Source organism: Mixophyes fleayi, chromosome 6, assembly GCF_038048845.1.
Source record: "Mixophyes fleayi isolate aMixFle1 chromosome 6, aMixFle1.hap1, whole genome shotgun sequence".
Classification (NCBI taxonomy): Eukaryota; Metazoa; Chordata; class Amphibia; order Anura; family Limnodynastidae; genus Mixophyes; species Mixophyes fleayi.
Window position 1 is genome coordinate 170,443,666 of NC_134407.1, and position 27,634 is coordinate 170,471,299.

General features: G+C 41.2%; 1 protein-coding gene across 2 annotated transcripts in view; it reads left to right on the forward strand.

Annotated features, from left to right (window-relative positions):
• LOC142094744 (vasoactive intestinal polypeptide receptor 1-like) overlaps positions 1-27,634 on the forward strand; it is a 119,654-nt gene that overhangs the window by 4,810 nt on the left and 87,210 nt on the right. For both annotated transcript variants that reach the window (XM_075177184.1, XM_075177185.1), the window contains exons 2-3: positions 3,801-3,915; positions 15,513-15,620. In XM_075177184.1, coding sequence (XP_075033285.1) covers positions 3,801-3,915; positions 15,513-15,620 — 223 coding nt within the window. The remainder of the gene's footprint in view (positions 1-3,800; positions 3,916-15,512; positions 15,621-27,634) is intronic.

The window sequence follows — 27,634 nt, forward strand, 5'->3', positions numbered from 1 at the left end:
CCCCAATTGAGCTTACAACTAACTTCTGTACCACAATATAGGCTAAACTTAGAAGATAATTAATCCACCAGGATGTATTTGAACTGAAAGAAAAAAATGAAGGACCTGTTTGGGACATGGATTGTGCATATATAAGCACAATTAGATGACTGCTCCTAGGCCCATTAGAAAACATGATTGCAGGTGTCAATGAAAAAGTACATGCTTATACTAGTCTTGGTAAATGAACCAGCACAAGTTTTAAATTAGGTTTGTTTAATGAAGTTATATAATGTATAACACTGGATGTCAGTTACAAAAACAATATACGAATAGTGAACTCCCCACTGTGAGGGATATTAGAAGTCACCATGCAAATGCAGGCTGTAAAATATATTGGTATATCGCCATGTTCTTATGTCAGAGTGTACAGAATACTGGAATAGATTTTAGAAGATATGATTGCACTATGGGCATTTTACACAAATTCAATGAGGTTTATTTACAATTGTACAAAAGTTCAAAAGTGCAGTGCCAATGCTGTTTTGTGATGTTATATGCCTACTTTTTTGCAAGGTGCACCAAATTGTATGGGAACATGCATGGATTTGCAGGTCAAAATAACCATATCCTGGGTGAGTGAAGCACGAATTTACCAACATTTGCACCCAGATAGCATTACAATTTTGTTTTACAGCACAAGGTTATTTACATGAGATAAAAGGTGGTGGGGCATATTTAAGGCAGCCGTCCCTTATTTATGAGAGAGCACACCCCTTGCAAAAGGATTTTCTACCTCCACTGAGGTCAAGATTCTTGTTTGTCGTATATTTGCAATGGGACGCATTTTTCACCTTCAGTCGACTGGAAAAGCGCATTTCTGTGGGGCACAAATTTACAAATACACAGAAGGGACACATGTAATAAAGTCAGTTCTTGTTAGGTATGCACAGAAATAATAAGGTTGTGTTGTAGTGACAAACAATATGGAGTTTATTGCAGAATAATAAGCAGACAGGAAAAGCATGAACATTTAAGTAGTGCTGGGAAGAGTAATTGGCACAATGATATGCAGGAATCACGCAATAGCATGACAGTCATTGTATAACACTGCAAATAAACAATATCTCTTGAAGTTATATTGGAATATGTTATGCAGTCTTTAGGCAAGGCAAGATGATGCAGAATGTCTCATGAATAGTTGCCACAATGAAATGCAGGAATCATGCAATAACATGACAATTATTATGTAACACTAGAATAAACAGTTGAATAGGTTGCAGATGAAGACCAGTAGACTGGAGCCATGAGATAAAACAGCAACAGAATTAAATGATCCAAAATAGGTTTCAGGAGTCCAATATGAGTAGAACCAAATCCCAGCAGATTTGTGCAACGGAATCCAAACACCATAATACAAATAACGTAGACCAAGGAAGCAGTGCAAGATCAGGAACAAACTTGGACAAACAAACAGGAGTCAAGAAGCATTCCTATCCAACTCTATCAATGGCTAAGCATGATGGCAGGAGGGGTATTTAAATAGTGCAGCTCACCCATTGGCTATTCAGGGAAGGCACACTGCAACTGCAGCTCAGACTTGATTGACAGAAAGGATGCAGAGAACAGCCAGCGGAACCCTAACAGTTCTTATGATCCCTCACTCTCATGATTAATTTAGCACACTAATGAACCTAAACTAAGCCATTTTTAGGAGCAAAATGGTAAAATTAATGGGTGGTCCTGGGGTGTTAGTAGACTGATCTTTGATCTCTTTTTGCCATGCAAATTTTCATGTGGATCCGCACAAAGGCTGATTTTTCAGTTTCAAGGACCGGAAAGGGGGCATGCTCCTTGCAATGCTCTTGGTGGATGGATAGGCACATTGACACAGATAAGGAAGAAGGATAGGTCCGCTGTAGATGAGCCTTATTGTGTGTAATTGTGATGTTCTCTTAAAACTGTTTACTCACTGAAATTCAAATGCTGTAACTGTCTTGCATTTTCTGAGCGATTTTCAGCATAACACTGGTTGCCTCTGTGAGGGGGGTGCTGTATTCTTGCGGGGGTCCATCTTCAATAGTAATAGAAGCTGCAGTGACTAGGGGCCACACCTTCATAAAGGCTGTAGCCCCATAATGAATAGCTTAGGCCTGGTTCCCCCCATGTCTGGAGGATCCTGCTCTGCGGGTTTCCCTATTAATAGTGGATTCAAACTCATGCTGTTTAGATCTGGGGCTGGTTGAGGAATTTGGAAACACATGACTGGATTTCTTACCATTTATTTACTAGCAGAGCTTCTCTCATGCATTTAAGTATCCCATTTAGTACTATGTAAACCCCATTGAGGTTGAACAAAATTTGCAAACACATGTGAACCTGTCCAGTTTATATCAACCATGGGTATACTGCATGTGAACGCATGTGAAATGCATATGCAAAGGCATAGGGCCTGATACATTAAGGAAAGCAGAAAAAAAGGAGTCAATTTGCTCCTGCACAAACCATTTTACAATGCAAGTGGTGCAAATTAGTTTTTTATTTTGCACGTAAGGAAAATACTGGCTGCTGTTTCATGTAGCACACAAATACTTGATTTGTTTTTACACTGAAATTTAAAGTTGATCTAATACATGCCCTACCCCATCTATAAATCTGTCCCCACTTTTTAAATTTACCCTCCCGCTACAAAGTAACATGATTTGACCATGGTGCAAAGTTACTCCTTTTTTTCCCTTTACTTTCCTTAATGAATCAGGCCCCTAGTGTTTATATATGTTTTCACATGTGGTTTGTTACGCCAGTGTGTAAGCGGTCTAGGTTAGGCTTTTCCAAGTTTTGTTAGATAAAATCTGTAACATAGTAACATAATAACATAGTTGATGAGGTTGAAAAAAGACACCAGTCCATCAAGTTCAGCTTATTTTGGATCTCCTGCGATCCCTCACTTATTTTTGAAATTGATCCAGATTAAGCAACCGTCAATCTGTTTCAATCTGGAAAAAGCCTTCCAGCCCCAAAATTGCAGCCCTATTTTTTCCCTATATCCCTGTATCTGTCATATACATTAAATTCTATAAAGTGAATGTCAGAATTACATATTTTAAATTGCTAATAAACCTGTTTGTTATTAAAAAGGTAATGATTCTCTTTATCTTGTTATATAATATATAGTAAACAAGCATATAGGTAAATAGTAAAAATACAATGTTTTTTTACTACAAGAGAAACACAAAATGTGAAAACCATATTTACTTTATAACAACACTATATATAGTTTTTATTTTTCATTTTAAACTGGAGGCCAGCTCTGTAGAAAAGATTCATTATGTGGCATTAATCTAAACCACTTTGCATGATTAGCATAGATCAACTATCATGTTTTTAAATTAATTTAAAATAAAAATAAACCTTACAGGATATGACTTTTAACTTAAGTAACCTTTTAGCTCACATATTTTCTCTGTCATATCTAAAAAACAGCACCTAAGTCTTGTACAGACGTATCGTGCTGAAACTTTGCTATTACTTAATTTTTCCCATTATCTCACACCACTTGCGGTCTCGTCTGACTTGTCTCACACTAGGCAGTCTTGTTGCTGCTGAATATTTGCACAGTAAGTAGGCAATCAATTTAGTCTTTTTCCATCAGGATTTCTATTTCTGTTACTGAAACCGAAAATTACAAATACAGTTACATAAGAGTTACAGATTCATATAATGAATTCAATGACACCATATAGTAATTTCTGATAATTAGAGCTCTCTCATATCAACATGGTTGGTTCATCTCATCTTTCCCTTCTATCTTTTTTCATAAGGTTCGCTCCACACACCCAGAATGTGCTCTTGTTCTTCATGTCCTAGAGCAGGAGGCTGAATGCTACAAGAGAATACAATCAGATAATGAAACGTTACTCAGCTCTGGAGGTAAAGGTCGTGTTTGTCAGAAAAACAACAAGAAGTAAAACATGTATAAAATATTTTTTTTCTATGATGGACTGCAAATTCTTTCAGTAGACACATCGGGCCTGAATCATCAACGTACGTATTCTGAGCGTAAACCGTGTTATAGGTGTTCAAGAATTCAACAAGGCACGAATCTAAAGATACATGTGCTGTTGAATTCAAGTGTAGGGTCTGCTGTGCTCTACTACAAAGGATGATGGGCTTGAGTCATTAAGGAAAGTAAGGCAAAAAATTTGTGAGTTTTCTCCTGGATAAAACCATGTTACAATGCAAGGGGTGCAAATTAGTTTATTATTTTTCACATAAGTTAAATACTGGCTGTTTTTTCATGTAGTACACAAACACTTGATAGCTTTATTTGTACACTGAAATTTAAAGTTGATCTAGGACATGCCCTACCCCAAATATAAATCTGTCCCCACATTTTAAATTTGCCTCCACCTCTAATTAGGGATGTGCACCGGCGACTTTTGAGGTCTCGTGTTTTGTGTTTTGGATCCGGATTTTCGTTATTTTTGAGGTTCGGATTTGTCTCGCAAAACACTTGACGAAAGGTCTCGGTTCGGATTTAAGGTATTGGATTCGGATTTTTTTTGAAAAAAACATAAAAAGTTTAAAAATCAAGTTTTTGGGCTTATTTTCACTCCTAGGCTATTATTAACCTCAATAACATTCAATAACAAGCATTTCCACTAATTTACAGTGTATTCTGAACACCTCACAATATAGTTATTAGTCCAAAACGTTGCAACAAGGTATCTTTCTGGACTGCGTAGAGGAGTGGGTCACCACAATATATATTAAAAACCCTGAACTTTTATGATTCGCACCAATAAATGTACCTGGACTGCGTAGAGGAGTGGGTCACCACAATATATATTAAAAACCCTGAACTTTTATGATTCGCACCAATAAATGTACCTGGACTGCGTAGAGGAGTGGGTCACCACAATATATATTAAAAACCCTGAACTTTTATGATTCGCACCAATAAATGTACCTGGACTGCCTAGAGGAGTGGGTCACCACAATATATATAATAAGAAAACCATCAACTTGTATGATTCGCACCAATAAATGTACCTGGACTGCGTAGAGGAGTGGGTCACCACAATATATTAAAAACCCTGAACTTTTATGAATCGCACCAATAAATGTACCTGGACTGCGTAGAGGAGTGGGTCACCACAATATCTTAAAAACCCTGAACTTTTATGAATCGCACCAATAAATGTACCTGGACTGCGTAGAGGAGTGGGTCACCACAATATATTAAAAACCCTGAACTTTTATGAATCGCACCAATAAATGTACCTGGACTGCGTAGAGGAGTGGGTCACCACAATATCTTAAAAACCCTGAACTTTTATGAATCGCACCAATAAATGTACCTGGACTGCGTAGAGGAGTGGGTCACCACAATATATTAAAAACCCTGAACTTTTATGAATCGCACCAATAAATGTACCTGGACTGCGTAGAGGAGTGGGTCACCACAATATCTTAAAAACCCTGAACTTTTATGAATCGCACCAATAAATGTACCTGGACTGCGTAGAGGAGTGGGTCACCACAATATATATAATAAGAAAACCATCAACTTGTTTGATTCGCACCAATAAATGTACCTGGACTGCGTAGAGGAGTGGGTCACCACAATATATTAAAAACCCTGAACTTTTATGAATCGCACCAATAAATGTACCTGGACTGCGTAGAGGAGTGGGCACTGGGCACCACAATAAAATATATAAAAAACCTTCAACAGGTCTGCATTACACTACACATACGGCTGCTCCTCCATCCTCTCCATCATATACATGTTGGAGTTTTAGCGTGTGACAACCTCTTGTTTTTGATAATGTCAGTGCATTTTGAATATTTTTCAATTTGCCCCACACCACTGAATGTACTTTATCTATGATACGCATCTATCTATCTTGACTGCGTAGTGTGGTGGCCCCGGTACACAATTTGGTACCGGGGCCACAATAAAATAAATACACCCTCCACGTGTCAGAATTCCACCAAACAAGTATCTGGACTGCGTAGTGGGGTGGCCCCGGTACCCAACTTGATACCGGGGCCACAATAAAATAAATACACCCTCCACGTGTCAGAATTCCACCAAACAAGTATCTGGACTGCGTAGTGGGGTGGCCCCGGTACCCAACTTGATACCGGGGCCACAATAAAATAAATACACCCTCCACGTGTCAGAATTCCACCAAACAAGTATCTGGACTGCGTAGTGGGGTGGCCCCGGTACCCAACTTGATACCGGGGCCACAATAAAATAAATACACCCTCCACGTGTCAGAATTCCACCAAACAAGTATCTGGACTGCGTAGTGGGGTGGCCCCGGTACCCAACTTGATACCGGGGCCACAATACCTCCTCCAAACATGCTACAGACAATTCGTCATTGAGATCCCATTAAGTATGTTAAAGACAGACAGGGTCCAAGTGTTATTAGTTGACTTTGTAAAGAAAAAAACTGTCCCTGTTGCACATAGTCGTGCAATGAAGACTTACTTTTTCATTTAAAGGCACGATCTTTCAAGTGTAGTGTTTGTAAGTCTAAGTCATATTATACTTTTGGTAAAATTGGTTTTTTTTGTTCCTCTTTATGGTAATTAATTAGTAATAGAATTAAAGTAGGAAATAGAATTAAATAGAATTAAAGTAGGAAATAGAGTGGTATAGAGTTGTAGTGTGGTATAGATAGAGTGGTCCACACAATATAATAATAAAACCCTCAACTGGTCTGAATTCCACCAAACAAGTATCTTGACTGCGTAGTGTGGTGGCCCCGGTACACAATTTGGTACCGAGGCCACAATATAATTTAAAAACCCTCCACGTGTCGGAATTCCACCAAACAAGTATCTGGACTGCATAGTGGGGTGGCCCCGGTACCCAATTTGATACCGGGGCCACAATACCTCCTCAAAACATGCTCCAGACAATTCGTCATTGACAGACCCCAGACAGACAGGGTCGTAGTGTTATTGTTTGACTTTGTAAACCCAAAAAAATGTCCCTGTTGCACTTGCACATAGTCGTGCAATGAAGACTGACTTTTTCATTTAAAGGCACGATCTTTAAAGTGTCAGAAAGAGAGAGAAGACACAGGAGAGGAGAGTTGTAGCTGGGGACCTGGGGTGGAAGCTCCCAGGCTCCCCCAGCATTGCCTGGAAGTCTGAGCGTGGTGACTGAGCCAGGGCAAGGAATGTGTGCCCTGGATGAGGGGGAGAACTCCATGCCACTATAGTGAACCCAAGAGAGAGGGGGACACTGCACATGGAAGAGGCCCTGGAGTGAGGGCTGCTACAAGAGGCATGGTAGCTGTAGTGTCAGATCCTGAGGCTGAGAGTACACAGAGTGACGTGTCAGAGCACAGGAGACATTATCCCCGCAGAGGAGGGATGAGCTGCAGTTGAGAGGTCTGCTGTTGAAATAGGACATGCACACTTTAACAAACCAATCATTTCAGCGACAGGGCCTACCAAACAACTTTGACTGAAATGATTGGTTTGTTTGGGCCCCCACACCAAAAAAGCTATTCATCTCTCCCTGTACAGACTAAACAGGCTCTACTGAGGCAAGATGTCGTCCTCATCCTCAACCTCTGATTCCTCTCTCCCTACAGTGTGTACTTCCTCCTCATCACACATTATCAATTCGTCCCCGCTGGACTCCACAACCACAGGTCCCTCTGTAGTATCTGGAGGGCAGTGCTGTACTTCATTGAGGAATTGATTATTCATTTTTATAAACATCATTTTTTCAACGTTGTGAGGAAGCAACCTCCTTCGCCGCTCACTGACCAGGTTCCCCGCTGCACTAAAAACTCTTTCCGAGTACACACTGGAGGGGGGACAACTCAGGTAAAATAGAGCCAGTTTGTACAGGGGCTTCCAAACTGCCTTTTTTTCCTGCCAGTAACAATATGGACTGTCTGACATGTCTACTTGGATGGTGTCAGCAAAGTAATCATCCACAATTTTTTCTATTGTGACAGCATCCAATGCAGCGAGAGTAGACATGTCTGCAATGGTTGGCAGGTCCTTCAGTCCGGACCAGATGTTATCAGCATCCCCGCCAGTGCCTCTTTTGGGAAAACTGAGCTTTTTCCTCGCAGCCATAGATGTGGAAGAAAATGAGGGTGGAGCTGTTGGCATGTCACGGTCCTCTTCAGAGGACAATCTCCTGACCAGCAGGTCTTTGCACCGCTGTAGATTTGTGTCCGCCGGAAACAGAGACACAACATACGCTTTAAACCGAGGATCGAGCACGGTGGCCAGAATGTATTCCTCTGACTTTAAAAGAGTGACCACCCTCGGATCCTGGCAAAGCGTACGAAGGGCTACATCCACAAGAGCTACATGCTTGCTGTAATCGCAATGGCTTACCAGCTCCTCCCTCACTTTCTCCAGCTGCTTCTGCAACAGCCTGATCAGGGGAATGACCTGACTCAAGCTGGCAGTGTCGGAACTGACTTCTCGTGTGGCAAGTTCAAATGGCTGCAGAACCTTGCACAACACGGAAATCAGTCTCCACTGCGCTTGACTCAGGCGCATCCCCACTCCTTTGCCTATGTCGTAGGTGGCTGTGTAGGCCTGAATGGCCTTTTGCTGCTCCTCCATCCTCTGCAGCATATAGAGGGTGGAGTTCCAGCGCGTCACAACCTCTTGTTTGAGGTGATGGCAGGGCAGGTTCAAGCTTTTTTGATGTGCCTCTAGTCTGCGGTAGGCACTGGCTGAATGCCGAAAGTGTCCAGCAATTTTGCGGGCCACCGCAAGCATCTCCTGCACACCCCTGTCACTCTTGAGGTAATGCTGCACCACCAAATTAATGGTGTGGGCAAAACATGGGACGTGCTGGAAATTGCCCATATTTAATGCCCGCACAATGTTACTGGCATTGTCTGACACCACAAATCCCCATGAGAGTCTAAGTGGGGTAAGCCACTGGGAGATAATTTCCCTCATTTTCTCTAATATGTTGGCAGCGTTGTGCCTCTTATTAAAGCCTGTAATGCACAATGTTGCCTGCCTTTGCATGAGCAGCCATTTTGTAGATGCTGCTACTGATGCAGCTGTTGCTGTTGCTGCGGAAGGGGATGCATCTACCCAGTGGGCTGTCACAGTCATATAGTCCTTCGTTTGCCCAGAACCACTTGTCCACATGTCCGTGGTTAAGTGGACAGTGGGTACAACCGCATTTTTAAGAGCACTGAGGACACTTGATCGTACTTCTCTGTACATTTTTGGTATCGCCTGCCTAGTGAAGTGGAATCTCGAGGGGATTTGGTACCGGGGACACAATACCTCCATCAACCCTCTAAATCCCACTCCACTGATGGCGGACACCGGGCGCACGTCTAACACCAACATTGCAGTTACAGCCGCAGTTATACGCTTTGCAATAGGGTGACTACTATCGTATTTGGTGGTCATGGCAAACGACTGTTGGACGGTCAATTGTTTGGTGAAAGACTTAGCGGTCTTACGACTTCCCCTCTGGGAAGATGACCGACTAACAGCAGCAACAGCAGCAGTGGCAGTAGTAGGCGTACCGCTGCAGGATTCCTCGGATGAATCCCGTATTGAGGAGGACTCAGTCTGGCTGGTGACTTGGGCTGCAGGACTGAATCTGATGGAGATTGTGGAGGAAGTTGACGAGGAGGGTGTTGCTGGTGTGTATCCAACTGGACCACGGGATTTAGGTGTCCCTGTACCAATGAGGGTCCTAGCCCCAGTTCCTGAACTAACCACTGAACTATGAAGGTTATTCAGGTGACGTATAAGGGAGGATGTTCCTAGGTGGGCAAGATCCTTACCCCTGCTTATTTGAGCTTTACATAAGCTACATATTGCCATACATTGGTTGTCTGGATTTGGATAAAAATAACTCCAGACCGAAGAGGTGCATTTTTTGGTCTTCTGACCAGGCATGACGATGGGCTTTTTCATCCCATGGACATCAGCTGTTTCCCCCCCTGGTGCCTCATTTACAATAACCACATCACCATCCTCATCATCAAGTTCCTCCACAGCGCCAGCTACATCATCAATAGCCTCCTCCCGAGCCACCTCTTCCCGTACAGTGATGGGAAGGTCAGGCTTGACAACCACCAACACCCTTGGACTCGCCTTGGGGATTTGTGATAATTTCTCTTTAGAAGGCAGAGTTGTTTGCTGTTTTGTTGCTGACAGCATAACTCTCTTCAATTTTTTGTAGGGGGGGGGAGGAGGAGGAGGGCTAAGATCCGTGGGTGAAGCTGAACCACTAGTCATGAACACGGGCCAGGGCCTAAGCCGTTCCTTGCCACTCCGTGTCGTAAATGGCATATTGGCAACTTTACGTTTCTCCTCAGATGATTTTAAGTTTCTCTTTTTGCTACTTTTTCTTAACTTGGGCTTTTTGGATTTTACATGCCCGGTACTACGAGATTGGGCATCGGGCTTGGAAGACGACGTTGATGGCATTTCATCGTCTATGTCATGACTAGTGGCAGCAGCTTCAGCATTAGGAGGAAGTGGGTCTTGATCTTTCCCTACTTTATCCTCCAAAGTTTTGTTCTCCATTATATGTAGCACAAGATACTGCAGAATGTGTGAACTTGGTAATATTGCAGTACCAATGGACTTATAATGCTGGATTGGTTTTGCAAATTTGGTTATAATTATTATATATATTTTTTTTTTTTAATTTTTTTTTTTTTTTTACTTTTTTTTTATTTTTTACAAACTTGGGAATAATGGGGAAATAACTATGCCCTTAGAAGCACAGAGCACAGGACACAGCACCACTGGACTGAACAGGACACGGCACAGGACCCAGCAGCACTACGGAACTCAGCAGGACAGAGCACAGGACACAGCACCACTGGACTGATACTGCAGAATGTGTAAACTTTGTAATATTGCAGTACCACTGGACTTTTACTGCTGAATGTGTGAACTTGGTAATATTGCAGTACCAATGGACTTATAATGCTGGATTGGTTTTGCAAATTTGGTTATAATTATTATATATATTTTTTTTTTTTTAATTTTTTATTTTTTTTTACTTTTTTTTTATTTTTTACAAACTTGGGAATAATGGGGAAATAACTATGCCCTTAGAAGCACAGAGCACAGAACACAGCACCACTGGACTGAACAGGACACGGCACAGGACCCAGCAGCACTACGGAACTCAGCAGGACAGAGCACAGGACACAGCACCACTGGACTGATACTGCAGAATGTGTAAACTTTGTAATATTGCAGTACCACTGGACTTTTACTGCTGAATGTGTGAACTTGGTAATATTGCAGTACCAATGGGCTTATACTGCAGGATTGGTTGTGAAAATTTTGTGGTAATTAAAAAATATTAAAGTAGTTTTTGGTATTTTATAAAAAAAACTTTTTTTTATTTTTTTAAACACAGGGGAATATTGGGGAAATAACTATGCCCTTAGAAGCACAGAGCACAGGACACAGCACCACTGGACTGAACAGGACACAGCACAGGACCCAGCAGCACCACTGACCTCAGAAGGACAGAGCACAGCACACAGCACCACTGGACTGATACTGCAGAACACAGCACAGCACAGCACAGCACAGCACAGCACAGCACAGCACAGCACTAAACAGCACAGCACAGCACAGCACTAAACAGCACAGAACTAAACAGCACAGAACTAAACAGCACAGAGGACCACCTAACACACCCTCCCTCTACCCTGATCAATGCCCGAGTGAAGATGGCGGCGACTAGCGGGGAATTTATAGGATCCGAGTATCGCGAGATCCGACAACGGGATTATGAGTCAGAGCCTCAGTTTCACTTTTGAATTTGGCGCCAATACCCGGATCTGTCTCGGATCCGACTCGGATCCGCAACGTTCGGGTGGGCTCGGATTTCAGAAATCCGAGCGCGCTCATCCCTACCTCTAATGCAACATGGTTTTGCCAAGGTGCTAAGTTACTAATTTTTTTAGCGTTACTCTCCTTAATGACCTCCTTAATGAATCATGCCTGATATGTCCAATCCCTATGTGGATTATAAATCTGCAAGAGATAGCACAGGAAAATAAAAAATATATTGAATTAATGTCACCTCGGAATAATAAAGGCATTAATAGATAAAACAGTTTTTTTTTTGTTTTTTTTTTAAAAGTGTTTTTTTTCTTTTATTATTATTTCTTTCCCCCCCATGAAATACATTTATTAGAATATTATTAATGTCTACTGAACATAAAATAAATGTTTACAGTTGCTTGTGATTGCAAGCACGCTTTAGCATGCATATGAAACTGTCATGGCTACTGATCAGGACTTAGACTAACCCAATAGCTAGTGCAAAAGATACAACATAAAAGTAAGTAATTTTGCATGCCGCATCATTCCGAGGGGGAAGATTTTCTGCAGAAAGCTGCAGACTGCTACAGCTGGTTTTACACAACTTCATGCCCAACTACTTTTGTTGGATGAGATCAAATGGGACTTGCAGAGTTGGTTGAAATTCTGGATGAATTTCAATGGTATCATCATCATCATCAACATTTATATAGCGCCACTAATTCTGCAACGCTGTACAGAGAGTCCATCACTCACATCAGTGCCTGTCCCATTGGGGCTTACAGTCTAAATTCCCTAACACACACACAGACAGACACACAGATTAGGGTCAATTTGTTAGCAGCCAATTAACCTACCAGTATGTTTTTGGAGTGTGTGAGGAAACCGGAGCACCCAGAGGAAACCCACACAAACACAGGGAGAACATACAAACTCCTCACAAATAGAGCATGGTCAGGAATTCAACTCATGACCCCATTGCTGTAAGGCAGAAGTGCTAACCACTTAGCCACCGTGCTGCCCCACATATATGACTGTATGTGTATATTATGTATGTGACTGACTTGGGCCAAGAGGTGATGCTTTGCCAGAGATGTGCTGTGGAACCTATCCCACTGGATTTACTTGAACTGGTTTCCTCACTTGTTGGACCTGCTATGGTTAAGGGGACCATGCTGCACGTATCCCACTGGAATTATTTGAACTGATTTCCTCATTTGTTGGACCTACTATCGTTGAGGGGTCGTGCTGTATTTAATCCTGTTCTGCAGAATAAATCATCCTTCTATTTTTCCTCTAATAGCGTGTCTGAGTGATTTGGGAACCATGTATCTTCACATACATAGTATCCGTATTTGGCTTTGCACACAGATTTCTGGTTGCCAGTTTGATTGCACACAGACGCTGCGGGTCCATTGATTTTGATGCTTATTTTAATGGGGAGTGGTGAGCCGTTCTGTGGCCTGAATCCTGGTGCTGCTCTGGTTTAGTGCATAACCTGCTGGTACTGAAGCTTTTCCCCATAATCGTAGCGGTGGAGCTGTGGTCATCGCGTTTAAAAGGACTTAATGCAGTATTTTGTTGTGACAACCTAGGGGTCCTGCAGTACATTAATACGCAGAGCATTTTGTCACTGCCTGCAGTCAATTTATTGTGTGATCTAGTGTTCCACCATTTAGAGCACAACATCACTTTTAAGGCAAGGATAGACAATAACAATGTGGATGCTCTTCTTCTGTTTGGCAGATTGTCGATCCGGAGAAGGTCTCGCGAAGATGTTTTTGGCCCCTTCCACCAGGAGAGCTTATTGTGCAGCCTGGCAGCAGTGGGTCCACTTCTTGGGGTTGCGGGGTTGGCACAACTCAGGTCAGAGCGCTGACATGTTTGCCTTTATTTGGCCCAAATACCAGGAAGGCGTCACTGAGACGTCCATGACTGCTTCCTTGGCGGGCATATCTTTCATGACTCGTCTACACAGGTGTGCAGATTTTACCAAAGAGTTTTTGATAACTAAAACTCTCAAGGGGTGGTCTTTGGTATGCCCAGGGGTAGAGGATGCTAGATGGCCGGTTGACACCGGGATGATTATAACTAATAATGATTATGAAGCCCTTATATTTTGCTGTGGTCAGACTCCATAGGGGGGAGCCTGCTTGTTTAATTCTAATGGGGTTCCTCTTTTCGAATTTCAATTGAAAGCAATTTTTAAGTGATCTTTAGCACACATAGTTTTAGACCCCACTCTCTGCGGCACTCACTCCTTTAGGACTAAGGCGGCTACAGCCATGGTCGAGGAGGGGTCTTCCATTACTGTAAAGATGAAAGTCAAACGCATACAAGACATAGATTAGACCAAGGAGATAATGGCTGTAAGACATGACCAGACCCTTTTACTCCTTCAGGAACCCAGGACTTTGCTGCATATTACTTTAAGCCAGGGCCTGAAGGGATTTTTTTCCTTATTTTTCCGGCCTGATTTAGGTGTTATGGGTTTTTACCTTTATACGAATTACTGTCCCCCCATCCTCCCCTCCTTCTAACTTCCCATTGGTGGTTACATTCGGCACTTCTGTGGTGGTTGCTATTGGAACATTCGTTATTTTCTGGATTTGACAGGGCATTATTTTGTTTCTTGTTCCAGGCTCACCGGTTCAGAGGATACAAATATAGGCGATAGGTCATTCTGAAGTATACTTGGCGTCCAAGCACCACTAAGAGGGACAACTTCTCCCATCCAGTAAACAGTAAATGGCTGGGTAGGAGGGGACTATGTCGGATGCCCATAATTCCTCTGTGAGCAGAGGAATAAGTGGCAGACACAGTACAACTGACATACTCGTGATTCACCTGGGGGGCAATGATTTGGGCAAAGGGAAATCCTTGGATTTGTTAATCTCCACTCGGGAGGGTCTGTGTGCCATACAGGTGCAATGGCTGCAGGTATGTCTATGATGGGAGGACCAGTATATATGCCCCTATTATGAAGACTCTCCTCAAGAAAATAAACCGGTCTGCTGGGAATATGGTCTGGTCTTTTGTTGGTGAGCCGCGTTCTTTCTGCTCGCGGCTCAGGGAGCGGCGAACAGAAAGCAGGCTTAAAATTACCATATTAATGGTATTAGCTTTAACGCCGCATTCTGAATAGAATTCCGCACTTAGTATTGGGAACAAAAGCACAAGTAAGGTTTAACAACACCACAACAAGGTGCTGTAGTTCAGATACTAAGTTATCATTATGAGACAGCACTCACTACCTATTGCAGTATAAGCTAATTACAGCCCTTCCCTCTCCCCTGATAAAGAAGGGGGTTTGAACTTACCACTCTTCCCTGCTCGTCAATGCCTTTTATAATAGGGGTATCGCTTTTCTTGTAAACTATCCGTGCAGCAAGTGGTGAAGAACAACACATAGCTGTGAAAGCGATAGCAGGTCAAACCCATAATTTAGTAAGATGATATCTAAAACAGTTGGATCTTTTATTCAGTGCATCCGTAAGCTGCAGACACTCTCAAACATCAATAATGATTTTTTTTATAGCTCAATGGAGTTTACAGATTAATCTATTGATTTTATTTTCAGCAGACTGCAAATTGGTATGCCATAGAGAGAATGAATACAATTATTAATAACATGGCTTCATATGTTTTTTTTTTTTTAAACGTTAAATGGTTCATTTAACTTTATCTTCTCTTTTACATCACAGGATGTCTGACGGAGTGGGATGGTGTTAACTGTTGGTTTGCAGCTCCATTAGGACAGGTAGTGAACTTGTACTGTCCAGAAAGCCTTCAGATGTTTCTTCAAACAAAAGGTAGGCCAGTATCATAGCTCTAGAATTCCCTCTACTTGCTTCCAGAAGGGTTTGCTTCATTTCTATATTAATATAGCCACCAGCATGTATGGTAATATATGATTTAGCGCTTTGCAGGGAAAATGTCCGCCAATGAACTGTTTATAAACAACTGAAAAAGCACATCTTATTTTAACATTAATCTTAAATGCCCTTTTGGGGCCAGCTGAAATACTGGGAGGAGTGGATGTGTATTGTATTAAGATTTTCATAGTGGAGATAGACCACTGCTTTTCACTCAAATGTTACTCTTCTATTGTATATGAAAAATACACATTCACCATCATCATCACCATTTATTTATATTGCACATACATAAAAATGTATACACAACTCTTGAAAAGAGGAATCATTGCAACACAGCAGATGTAGAAATTCCAATACAATAATTCATTTTTTTCTTCAAGTTTTGAACATGCCAGGCAAGTTCAAGACCCCCTTGTTTCAAAGAGAGGAATCTCATCTATAAGAGTGTTACATGTTTTTTAGCATAATATTCCAATAGTATTAAATTCTAACCAGTGCCACCAGATTCGCAAGTCCTTTTTATGTGGCAAATTGGAAGGAAAGTACCTGAAGTCACTCCAATAGAAATTCATACACTCATATAGATCATACGTTTTTCTTTCTTCCATGTCCAGAACTGCGCTGGGGGATCTATATGAGTTTTAGCGCAATGTGTCAAAGATACAGCTTTTATTACCCATCATATTTAAGCAGCATTTTATAAAGGCAATAAGCAAATGCACATACAAAACCCATAATAACATATAATATTAGTTCACCTAGGAACTCCTTCAGAGTGAATGTAGTCAATTTTAAACCTTGGTTGCACTGCAGGGAAGTTGGGCAAATGTAAAATGTGCAGAGGGTGGCACATAATAACTCAACTCTATGGGGCATATTCAATTAGTGGATGAACATCATGGCTATGCGTGGCTGCGCATTTTTTATTTTAATAGGGTACCACAACATGGCAGATTTCCCTTTGCAACCCTTTTGGGGGCGAAGGCAAATCCACGTTTTCGGGTCTGTTCCAGAGGCACTTCGCGTTTAATTGTATATGCCTCTTAATTGCAAAAATAAAGCTACAGCTGTATTTGTGTACTACATGAAAATTTAGTCAATTTGTTTCCTGCATGTAATAAAAACCCTTACAATTTCACCTCTAGCATTGTAATATAGTTATATAATATAATGCAAATTTGCACCCTATTGTTGGATTTGCTCCCAACTCTAAATGAGGCCCTAAATGTTCAAAGCCATGCAATTACACTCCATGGGGGGAATTCAATTGACAGCGTTGTTCGTGAGAATAACGCGGCCCTGCCCACTATTACCGTTAGTACGGTAATTTTGACGTAGATTTTTGCTTGTGGGTCACAGAACTGCGAGCAAAATTCAGCGTTGAAATTACCGTACTAATAACGGTAATACTGCGCATTAAAACAGTAGTAACGGTAATAGTGCGCGGGCCACGTTATTCTCCCGAACAGCGCGGTCAATTAAATCCCCCCCTCATGAATCATTTTTATGCAGCTTTTATAATGTGCTTGGTATGATCAAAAATCTTTTTTAGAATTATCGGGAATGAAAATACATTCCTTACCTGTGAGTACATAGGTCCCTCCTGTTCTTTCCAAAAGGAAATTGATATGTGAGGTTTCATTAATGACCTCACACTGAAATGGTGTGGTATTGATCATAAGCTGGATTTATAAAAGTTAACCCTTGTTGCCAAGTGTTTACTTTTAAAATATGGTCTCTCTATAGCAAAATTTGATAGCATGGAAGGAAGGATAGATAGACACCAATATTACATACTCCACAAATAAAAAATTGAACAGATTATAACCTCTTACATTTATTTATTATTATCTTTTATTTAAAAGGAGCCACAAGTGGTACACAGCACCATACATAGGAGGTGAACAGAATAGACATTTGCAGTAAAACAGCACACACAGACATCTATGAAAAATACATAAATACACTATACATCTCTCTCTCTATATATAAGAAGAAGTTTGTTTGTTTCAAATATGTTCCACATATTTTATGGTAAACTTGCCAAATGTTAGTATTGAAAAAGTAAACTTTTAGACCAGATTGTGATAACGCTACAATGCGACAAAGTGACAAGCAACAAATATTGAAAACATAATTTTTTGATTGTAAACAATTGTTTGACTGCTGGAAGGGAACCTCGCTACAATACGACATAACAACAACACTACAAAGCAACAAATCTAATTTTCTAAATCACATTTATGGTCTATTTACTAACTGATTGGCTAATATATAAAAACTGCTACACAATACAAATCAGACCCGCGCAACACCGGCTGACCATGCTTGTAGTTATATAAATGCCAGTCAGCCACGCATTCAAAGAGTACAAGCATAGAACATAGCATTGCAGATCAAGCAAATGACTAGACAGTGAGCATAAGTGAAAAGCAATCTCCACATAAAGTAGAGCTGTGTCCAGGAGCATAGGTTGAAGAAGCTGGGGTGGGGAAGCAGGCCTAGAGGTGTTGAGGACTGGGTAGAAAGTGTAATAGTCGAAAGAGAACACAAGGAAAAGGATCCTGCCCATGAGCGCTTACATCCTCAAGGGGGGATACCAGACTTCTTCCACTGCCACTTTCAGGCTCTCCAGCTATTATTGGCAGGGTTGCTCCTAACCCTTACAAGGGCTCCCTGCATTGTAGGCTTTTTTCTGAAGTCTTCTGGTTGGAGTTGCTCCTAGCCCTTAAAAGGGCTCCCTGCTGCCATAATCTTCTGCTCTTGACTCAGTGGTACTTCTCCGACGATGTCCTCAACTTGCCTCTCGTGGGGTCCCGGACATCCCTTACCTCACCGTCACCGGACTTCCCCCATGGAGCCAACAATACAAACAGCCATAGTGGAGCCATGATTGGCTCCCCTTTCTCTGGGCGCCCATTGGTTGGTAGCAAATCATAGCTGTTTCACCGGCGCCAGCACCGATATCTGCAATGAAGACACCGGACTGACCTGCACCAGATCCATGGACAGATAATTCCAAACTTCCTTTCTTCTGGTCTTTTCTTTGTTCTTCTACCGGCTTCTTCTTCTCTTTTCTGTCTTCGCCCTCTTCACGGGCACCTTGGCTGGATACACTCTCACAAGAGTATGGTCTCATAACTGCGACTTAGGCAGCTATGGACACAGATGCATATGTGCCGGTCATGATCTGTATTTCTTGTGGGTGCTGAAGACCTGGTGAATATATGTACACTGATGATAATAAATTAAGTAATAGTACTTAATTTATTAATGTGTCTACTATATTATATGAGGTTGTAGCCACCAATTTGTATTACTTAATTGATATTTTAATTTGGTCTGCTCAAGGAAAGGAAAATGACAGATATTTGCATGCAGTTTAAATTAATATCTAACATAATTTAACATAGGGACACTTCCACTTTATTTGTACACAGACAACAGGCTATGAATTGCTGCCTTAAAGGTCCTTTGAAGGAGTGAAAAAATGACATTTACTTCAGCTTTATATATAACTTATTTTTAGGACAGTGGATATATGAATTAGTTTCTACTGAATATTTAGAATTTAGCGACATTTATCTAATTTTTGTTCTGACTTTGTATCAGTTAATTGATCTTTTATTTTTACAACAAGTTGGCTCTATTCTTTATAGTTTTATATATTTACTATATTGCAGTTCATATACTGTATCACTGGACTGTGACCTAGGGTGAATGGGACTTCCTTTAGCAGGTCAAATTAATTTAAATTTGTGTACTTTGTCCATTCTCCCAATTTTGCAGTTACTGTACTGCATTGTGATCTATAGCAGTGCACTGGAAAACTCATTCAAATGAATGGGACAGCTCCAGGATAAATAAATAAATAAAAACAGCCCCCCTCAATCCATATCCAGCATTAGTACCTGACAGGTTTAGCTTGTCACACTATAGCAGGGAAATCTGCCCTGCTGGGCCCCCCTGCTATAATGTGATCCAGCTAAAGTCCATTTAGCACAGATCTATGACCTCTGTGGTGGCAGTGAGTGCAAAAAAACAGTAGCCAATAACGGTAGCAACAAGTCTCATGATGAAAATGCAAAGGCTTTTTCTGGCTGTCAGTAATGGATAAACATCAGATCCCTGGATTGGCAACTTTGTCTCGCCTGTGATCCCATTATAGTAGAGATGTTCGCTGACCCCCATTTTCTGATTTTGGTTTTAGATCTGGATTAACTTTGTGTTTTGGTTTTAGTTTTGGTAAAACCGCCCTTGCATGTTTTGGATTTGGTTTTGCTTTTGGATCCCTATTTTTTTCTAAAATCAATTTTTTTTTTTGTAAAATCACATAATTTTGCTTTTTTTCCCCCTACATTACTATTAACCTCAATAACACTAATTTCCAGTCATCTGCAGTCAATTTTGACCACCTCACAGGTCACAATATTATTTTCATACACTTTCGGACAAATACTGCAGCAACCTGGCTGGATGCAAAGCGACAGAGCAATGACTCAAACACACAGCAGTTCCTAGCACATCTAGGAAACATTGTCACACAGCAGTGTCAGTAAAGAAAAGGGGTGCAATAAGGAATTGTCCTTGGATCATGAAATCAGTTATGGTGCATTTGACCGCTCCACCCGTTCCTTGGATAACTGTAGTAATTCTAAAGCTAATACATGGCGACGAGCACTGGACCCCCCCCCCCCCCGCCCCCCGACATGCGTATTTTTATCAGACCCAGACCAATCCAGGGTGCCAGACAATGCACTAAAAAGAGCCATTGTAATTCACGGCAAAAAGCAAGTTTATCACTGAGCTTCAAATCAGCCCAAATTCACAAAAAATTATAATATAGTTTGGTACCTTTGACGTAAAGTGCAGATTACAAACACTTTGTGCAATACTGATGAAACAGCAGCAAAGTGGAAGGTAATACAAATACACGTCTATTTAGACATCCATGCTTACATTACTTCTGCAAGCAATGCTGTTCTTTGTTAATAAAACTGTTGTCTTTATACCGTTCAAGAAAATTAAAAATAATCCTCCACCCTTCTTTGGATGTTGATAGTTGATAGTAGGATCAGGTGGAGTTACAGCAGAGATGTCACTAATTCTGGTCAATTCCTTTACAGAAGACAAGACAAGGGGGTAAATGTATTATGGTCCGATTTTGCAAATCCAGCAATTTTCTCGGGAGAGTTGAAACTCTGAGATGTTTGAAGCTGAGATTTAATGTTGGCTGCGTGTTGTTACCTATTTATATTGTACTTGTAATATGAGGGATGGGTCTTAGGGACCCTGGTCCATTATACTGGGGTCACTGTGAGGAGTCCCTATTTTCATATTACCCTGAACTCATGATTTCAAATGGATTACAACTTTCCTGTTTGATTAGAAGACGGTAGAAGAAAGGACAAATATGTAATATACAATTGTTAAAAAGGGTGTTTTGGGGGAGTCTTTTATTATAATTATATGAAATACTGCGTGTTTGGCACTTTGGTCAGGAAGTGGTGGATTCTTAGTGTCAACCAAAACTAGCACTTGCAGAATAGAGGCATATACTCTAATGGACACCCTAGTATTGACCAATTATCCCTGCAAGATAGTTTCAGCTTAGTTGCAGGGAGTCCACAGGTTGAGACTCTCAGGTCTGTCTATTGGTGTGATGGACTGTTACTAGCAGGTTGGATGATAAAGGAAGCCTAGGGCTCAATCAAATATCAGATGAACGGTCAAACTAGCTCATGTCAGTAACACAAGAGAGCATACGAGAATATCAGAATAATGGAGCAAGGATTGAGGCTTATACTGTCACTGCAAAGTGCTCAGAGTGCTCTTTAAGTGCAAGCACTTGGTTTGAATTCTGGCACACCAATGACATCAGAGATCACCTGACTGCAGCTTCAGGAAGAGAATAAAAGAGTAAGAGAGATGCACGACTGCACCTATACATTGCAGTATGAGAGCATCACAGCGTTGACATTGATGGATTCATACGTAACAGTATTCCCCCTCATAAGTATAGATACTGAACATCTTAAAAAACGATTTATAAGGATCTTTTTTGTAAAAATATTTAAGAAGGAGGGCAGAATGGATAACGGAACCGTTGAAGGTGCGTTCTTCAGGTCCAGACTCCTTCCAATCATTGAGAAGCTCTAAAGTGCCTTTGGATACTCAGAAAATCCAGAATCTAATTGACCTCATAGTCCTCTTGTCTCTGTGCAGTAATGGAGGATGGAGGAGAACTGGAGAGAAAAAATTACCAAACGTTTCAACAAAGAAACATGAGATACGTTTCTAATGCATAGGGAAGAAGGAAGTACTAGGCAAAAGGCCTCAGGATTAACTACATCCAGAATCTTGAATAGTCTAATGAACTGTGAAGCAGACTTAATAATAGATACCTGGAGGCAGAGATTAAGGGTTGAAAGCCAAACCTTATCACCAGGAACCAACTTGGAAACACATCTCATTTTATCGACAGTTGCTTTGTAACCAAGAGATGCTTCTGTTAGTTTCCATTTGACCTGAGACCAGATATTAGGAAAAGAGGAGAGACTTAACTGCAAGAAGCTGAAACTAGTGAGATTAATGGATTCATGAGATTGATTGCTGTGGGCAATAAATTCTGTCCTGAGTAATAGATTAAACCAGTTATTCTTATAATCAAATCTGCCTTGCACCCTGTGAGCCTTGCACCGTACATTTTTGCTGATTCTGACTTTGCTCGTTTTGGACACCTGAAGCCTAATTGCTTCATTCAGTTTGAAGATCTGTTATGAACTCCAGGGTTTGTCTTTTTGAGGTAGTGGGAAGGGAGGTTAAATAAAACTTTGATAAGTTACTTGTACTTCACACAGAAGGTTCAGACTGAAGCAAAGTCCTAAATGTCCGGACAAAGTCAAGGCCACCAGTAACTCTGGGAAATTAACTCCAGGGTTTTGTTTTGATATTTTTTTTAAAAAATGCATATCCAGGAAATCAGTAGGAGTATACTCAGAATAACAATTTGGGCAGAAGATTGGATAGATGTAGGTTCTCCAATTTGGGAGACCAGAAGTTGTGATAACCAGAATGCACATTGAATCTAGTACTGGTTTGAGTTTGGAGGAAGGCTCAGAGTTGGTGGGATCAAAGGACTGTGATAATGCATCAACTTTACATTCTTTGTGCCACATCTGTAGGGGACCAGGAAATGGAATCATGACAACCATGAGAAAACAATTACCATCTTGCTTGGCTGGGGTTTAGGGTTTAAACATTGAGTGTATTGTAAATAAAGATTCCAGTGGTCGGTTTAAATAGTTACATGGAAGAGAGCACCCTCAAGCAAATGTGTCTATTCCATTAGCATTAATTTTAATGGACAAGATATGTCAGGTTGCTTTAAGATGGAAGCAGTGGCAAACGCTTCCTTTAATAGATTGAATTGCCTCAGGTGGCCAATTTGCTGGGTTAGATTATATCTGGCTTAAGGCAATGATGCAACCAGAAAAGTGTACCTTTTGATAAACTGAGGTAGTAATATTAAATTCCCATAAAGCACTGGGCACTGAGGTCAACCCTTGATTGCATTGACCTTATCAGGATCCATGTGAAGATCATATCCAGAAATTATGTAGCTAAGCAAATGAAAAAGTACTTGTTCAAAAAGACACTTCTTCAATTTACAGTGAAGATGGTGTCTTTGGACATGACTTAGGATCTCCTTAACATGATTTCTGTGACTCTCATTGTCCTGAGAGAAAATCAGGATGTCATCCAAATATACTGTACAATGGCAAGTAAGTAGGGTACATCATGAAATATTTCATTAACAACACTCTGGAAGACAGTGGGAAGGTTACACAATATAAAAGAGATTGCTAGATACTTGTAATGTTTGTTCCTGGTGTTAAATTCCATCTTCCCCTTTTGTAACGGTCTAGAGACTGTATCTGAGTTGACCGGCAAGAAGGAGAGTAGACCACTTAAGGTAAATTAATATAAGAATGATCAAATGGGTCGCTGCACAGAGAAGCAAATAAGGAAAATGATTCTGGTAAAGGTGTAGTTGAGGGAAATCTGAGATGAGTACACAAATAATGGATAACTGGATGCAGGGTATGGCAACAGCAGCAGGAACTTGACTACTGGCAGGAGCACAATAATCTGGCAAGGAAGACAGGAACAGGGAAGGCTTATAAAGGAAATCAGAGGGTCGAGCTAGAACATGCTGAAACTTACATGCTGTCACGGTCGTCTGAATTTCTTGATCCGATTCGGGACCCTTGGGACTAGCTGGAGCAGGAGTGAAACAGAACTTAGCAGCCTGGATGAACTTCTTGCTCATGTTCGTGCTGATTGTAGAATATAGCAGGGGAATTAGCAGTCTGGAAATGTAGACAGGAACACTGCACTTGTAATGCAGTCAGGAACACTGCACTTGTAATGCAGTCAGGAACACTGCACTTAGGAGTGCAGACAGGATTACTGCACTTGTAATGCAGTCAGGAACACTGCACTTGTAATGCAGTCAGGAACACTGCACTTAGGAGTGCAGACAGGATTACTGCACTTGTAATGCAGTCAGGAACACTGGAGCCAAGAACTATCCTCTGGAGAGAAGTGTGTTGTTCTGGCAATGAACAGATCACAGCAGCAGGTTTAAATAGGATGTCCCAAACAACTATTGGCTGATCAGTTCATGTGATCACAGCTTCTGAATCTGGTTGGTTTGGACTGATCACCTGACTGCATCCAAGATGGCCGCGCCCATGCAGCAGGACAGACAGTATGTGTTTGTTTACAAATGAAGGTGTGGAGAACGGGAATGCTGCAGATGACCAGAAGGGACCCAGGTAGCCGTGATATGACAGCGGCGGATGAGGTAAGTGCGGCTAAGATCCCGATTTGTGACACATGCTTCTTGTTAACAAAAAAGATGCCAGCAGCTGGAGGTGATCAAGTTATTCATTGAAAACCTCAATGAAGGTTTGAAGACTAGAGGAAAGTCTTACTGTGCGAGGGAGGGAATTCCACAAAGTGGGTGCAGCTCGGAAAAAGTCCTGTAACCGAGAATGGGAGGATGTGATGAGAGTGGAAGAGAGACGTAGATCTTGTGCAGAACGGAGGTGTCGATTTGGCAGATATTTTGAGACAAGTGAGGAAATGTATGTTGGTGCAATTTTGTTGACGGTCTTGTATGTTAGTAGAAGAATTTTATATTGGATTTGTTGAAATACAGGCAGCCAATGTAGAGACTGACAGAGTGGCTCAGCAGAGGAATAACTGTTTGCAAGGAAAATCAATCTAGCCGCTGCGTGCAAAATAGATTGCAGGGGTTCAAGTCTGACTTTGGGAAGACCAGTAAGAAGGGAATTGCAATAGTCGATGCGGGAGATGATGAGTGCATGAATTAATGTTTTTGCGGTGTCTTGTGCGAGAGATGTGCTTATTCTGGAAATGTTCTTTAGGTGTATGTAACATGATTTAGATATAGAGTTGATGTGGGGAATAAACGACAGTTGTGAGTCAAGGATTACACCTAGGCAACGAGCTTGCAGGGTGGGATTTATGTTATCAACAGAAATAAAAATGTCAGACAGGAAGCTTATGTTTTTGGGTGGGAATATTATTAATTCAGTTTTCGAAAGATTGAGTTTGAGTTGGCGAGAAAACATCCAAGATGAAATGGCAGAAAGACAGTCAGTAAATAAACCTATTTCCCTCCCTCCAAACAACCCCAGCAATAAATTAATAGTATTTAAATTTCATAAATGTACCTATTTCCTGCAACCATCACTGCCATTATATAATTCATAGGCAAATTTAATAAAGAGACCTCATTCTTCCCAAACTGACCCCCACATTCAATAGCCCCAAACCACCCCATCTTAAATTAATAGTTCCTACTATTACATTGCCTCACCATCACCCCACAAACAAAATAGCACCCAATAATTAGCCACCACTTACCTCACACACACTACATTGCCACAAGCCCCCTGTGCCATCATATACTACCACAAGCCCCTGTGCCATCGCACACACACATTACCACAAGCCCCCTGTGCCATCACACACACACACACACATTACTGTGCCCCTTCATCATGACCATGCTGTGCCTCCTTATGATCACACTATGCTCCTTCAACACAACCACACTGTGCCCCCTTATGATCACACTGTGCCCTCCATGCTGCTTTTCCCCCTTCACCCGGCCACCATTCATCACACTGTGCCATGCTGCCTCCCCCTTCATCACTCTGTGCCATGCTGCTTCCCCCTTCATCACTCTGTGCCATGCTGCTCCCCCCCTTCTTCATCACTCGGTGCCATGCTGCTTCCCCCCCCTTCATCACTGTGCCATGCTGCTCCCTCCCACTCCTTCATCACTCTGTGCCATCCTGCGCCCCTCCTTCTTCATCACTCGGTGCCTTTCTGCCCCCCCTTATTCATCACTCGGTGCCTTTCTGCTTTCCTCCCCCTTGCTTCCGTTCCTTACTTACCTTTATATTGGCTTCTTTCATCTCTTTTCTTCTCTTCTGTCTTCTGTCTTCTTGTGTGGTTCCTCTCTGCGATGCTCCTCACTGAATGTCGGGCGTGACGTGATGAAAATTATTTAGGTAACAAAAAAAAAAAAAAGCTGGCAGTGAGGGCCTGGGCCAGGCCCCTGGCGTGTCCGGCCTTGGGTAATTATTACCCCCCCCCCCCCTCTCAGTGGCCCTTACTATACCTTAAGCATACCTGGAGTCAGTAAAACATTCATAATGCCTTGCCATATGCAAGCACACAGGCATGTGTCAGGGCTGTGAGCTCTCTCACCTGCAATAAAAAGAGGATAGATAACATAGACAAACATAGAAAATTATGTTAGGTGTATCTTTGATATCTTTGTTGAAGTGAGGTCAGCGGTGAATGTAACCATGTTCTACCTGCTCATTTGAAAAATGTAGCAGATAATTGGGATTAAGTACAGAGCATTTAGAGATAGGAATATTAGGTGGAGAGTATTGTTATACTCATACTTAATAAACCTTATGGCTGAAAGGTGTTTAAGAACAAGCTCAGAAAATGCTGGCGGTAAAGTAATAGTAAGTATAGATTATAAAACAATGTTAGCAGAAGCTTCTATTATTATAATTTTAACTATTTCATACAAAGGGAAAATGCTTGTGCTACAGGATCAAGCAGTGTGCTGTAATAAGTTAAAGGACTATGTATATCTTTGTTTCTGTGTCATAAATCTGTCATCTGGTAATTATAGATATGAAGCACTAAAAAAATCTAGTTTACAGGTAAAGTTACAAAAATACTTTTTCAATGTTGTACATTAGTGAAAAAACAGTACAACCCAGTTTCCGCAATCTTTTTCAAAGAAGTTAATGAGAGTTATAGTATTGAGAAGAAAATCATTCCTATAATTATATACATATAAGACCAATAATAACAGGTAAAGGCTCAGTGATAGGTTCATTAGAAACACCCAATGTTGTAACAGTTTTATTGTTAGAGGGAGAGAGCCTAAGTTATCAGGTCTTTCATTCCTGAATATGTAACAGCGATTTCTCTTAATCGCTCAAAATAGTCTGCTACTGTCTTGTTGACAAGCATTTATGCTAGCAATTTGTGCAGCACTAGATGATGAGTCTTCCCCTCTTGCTGCTCCATCCTCTACATTATAAGTAGAGATGTTCACTGAGACCCACTATTCTGCTTTTGGTTTTATATCTGGATTAACTTCGTGTTTTGCTTTTGGTCTTGGTTTTGGCAAAACTGCCCTTGTGTGTTTTGGTTTTGGTTTTGGATCTGGATTTTTTTTTTGAAAAATTGCTAAAATCACATAATTTTGCTCTTTTTTTGTTCCTATATTATTATTAACCTCAATAACACTAATTTCAAGTCATTTCCAGTCAATTTTGACCACCTCACAGGTCACAATATTATTTTCATACACTTTCGGA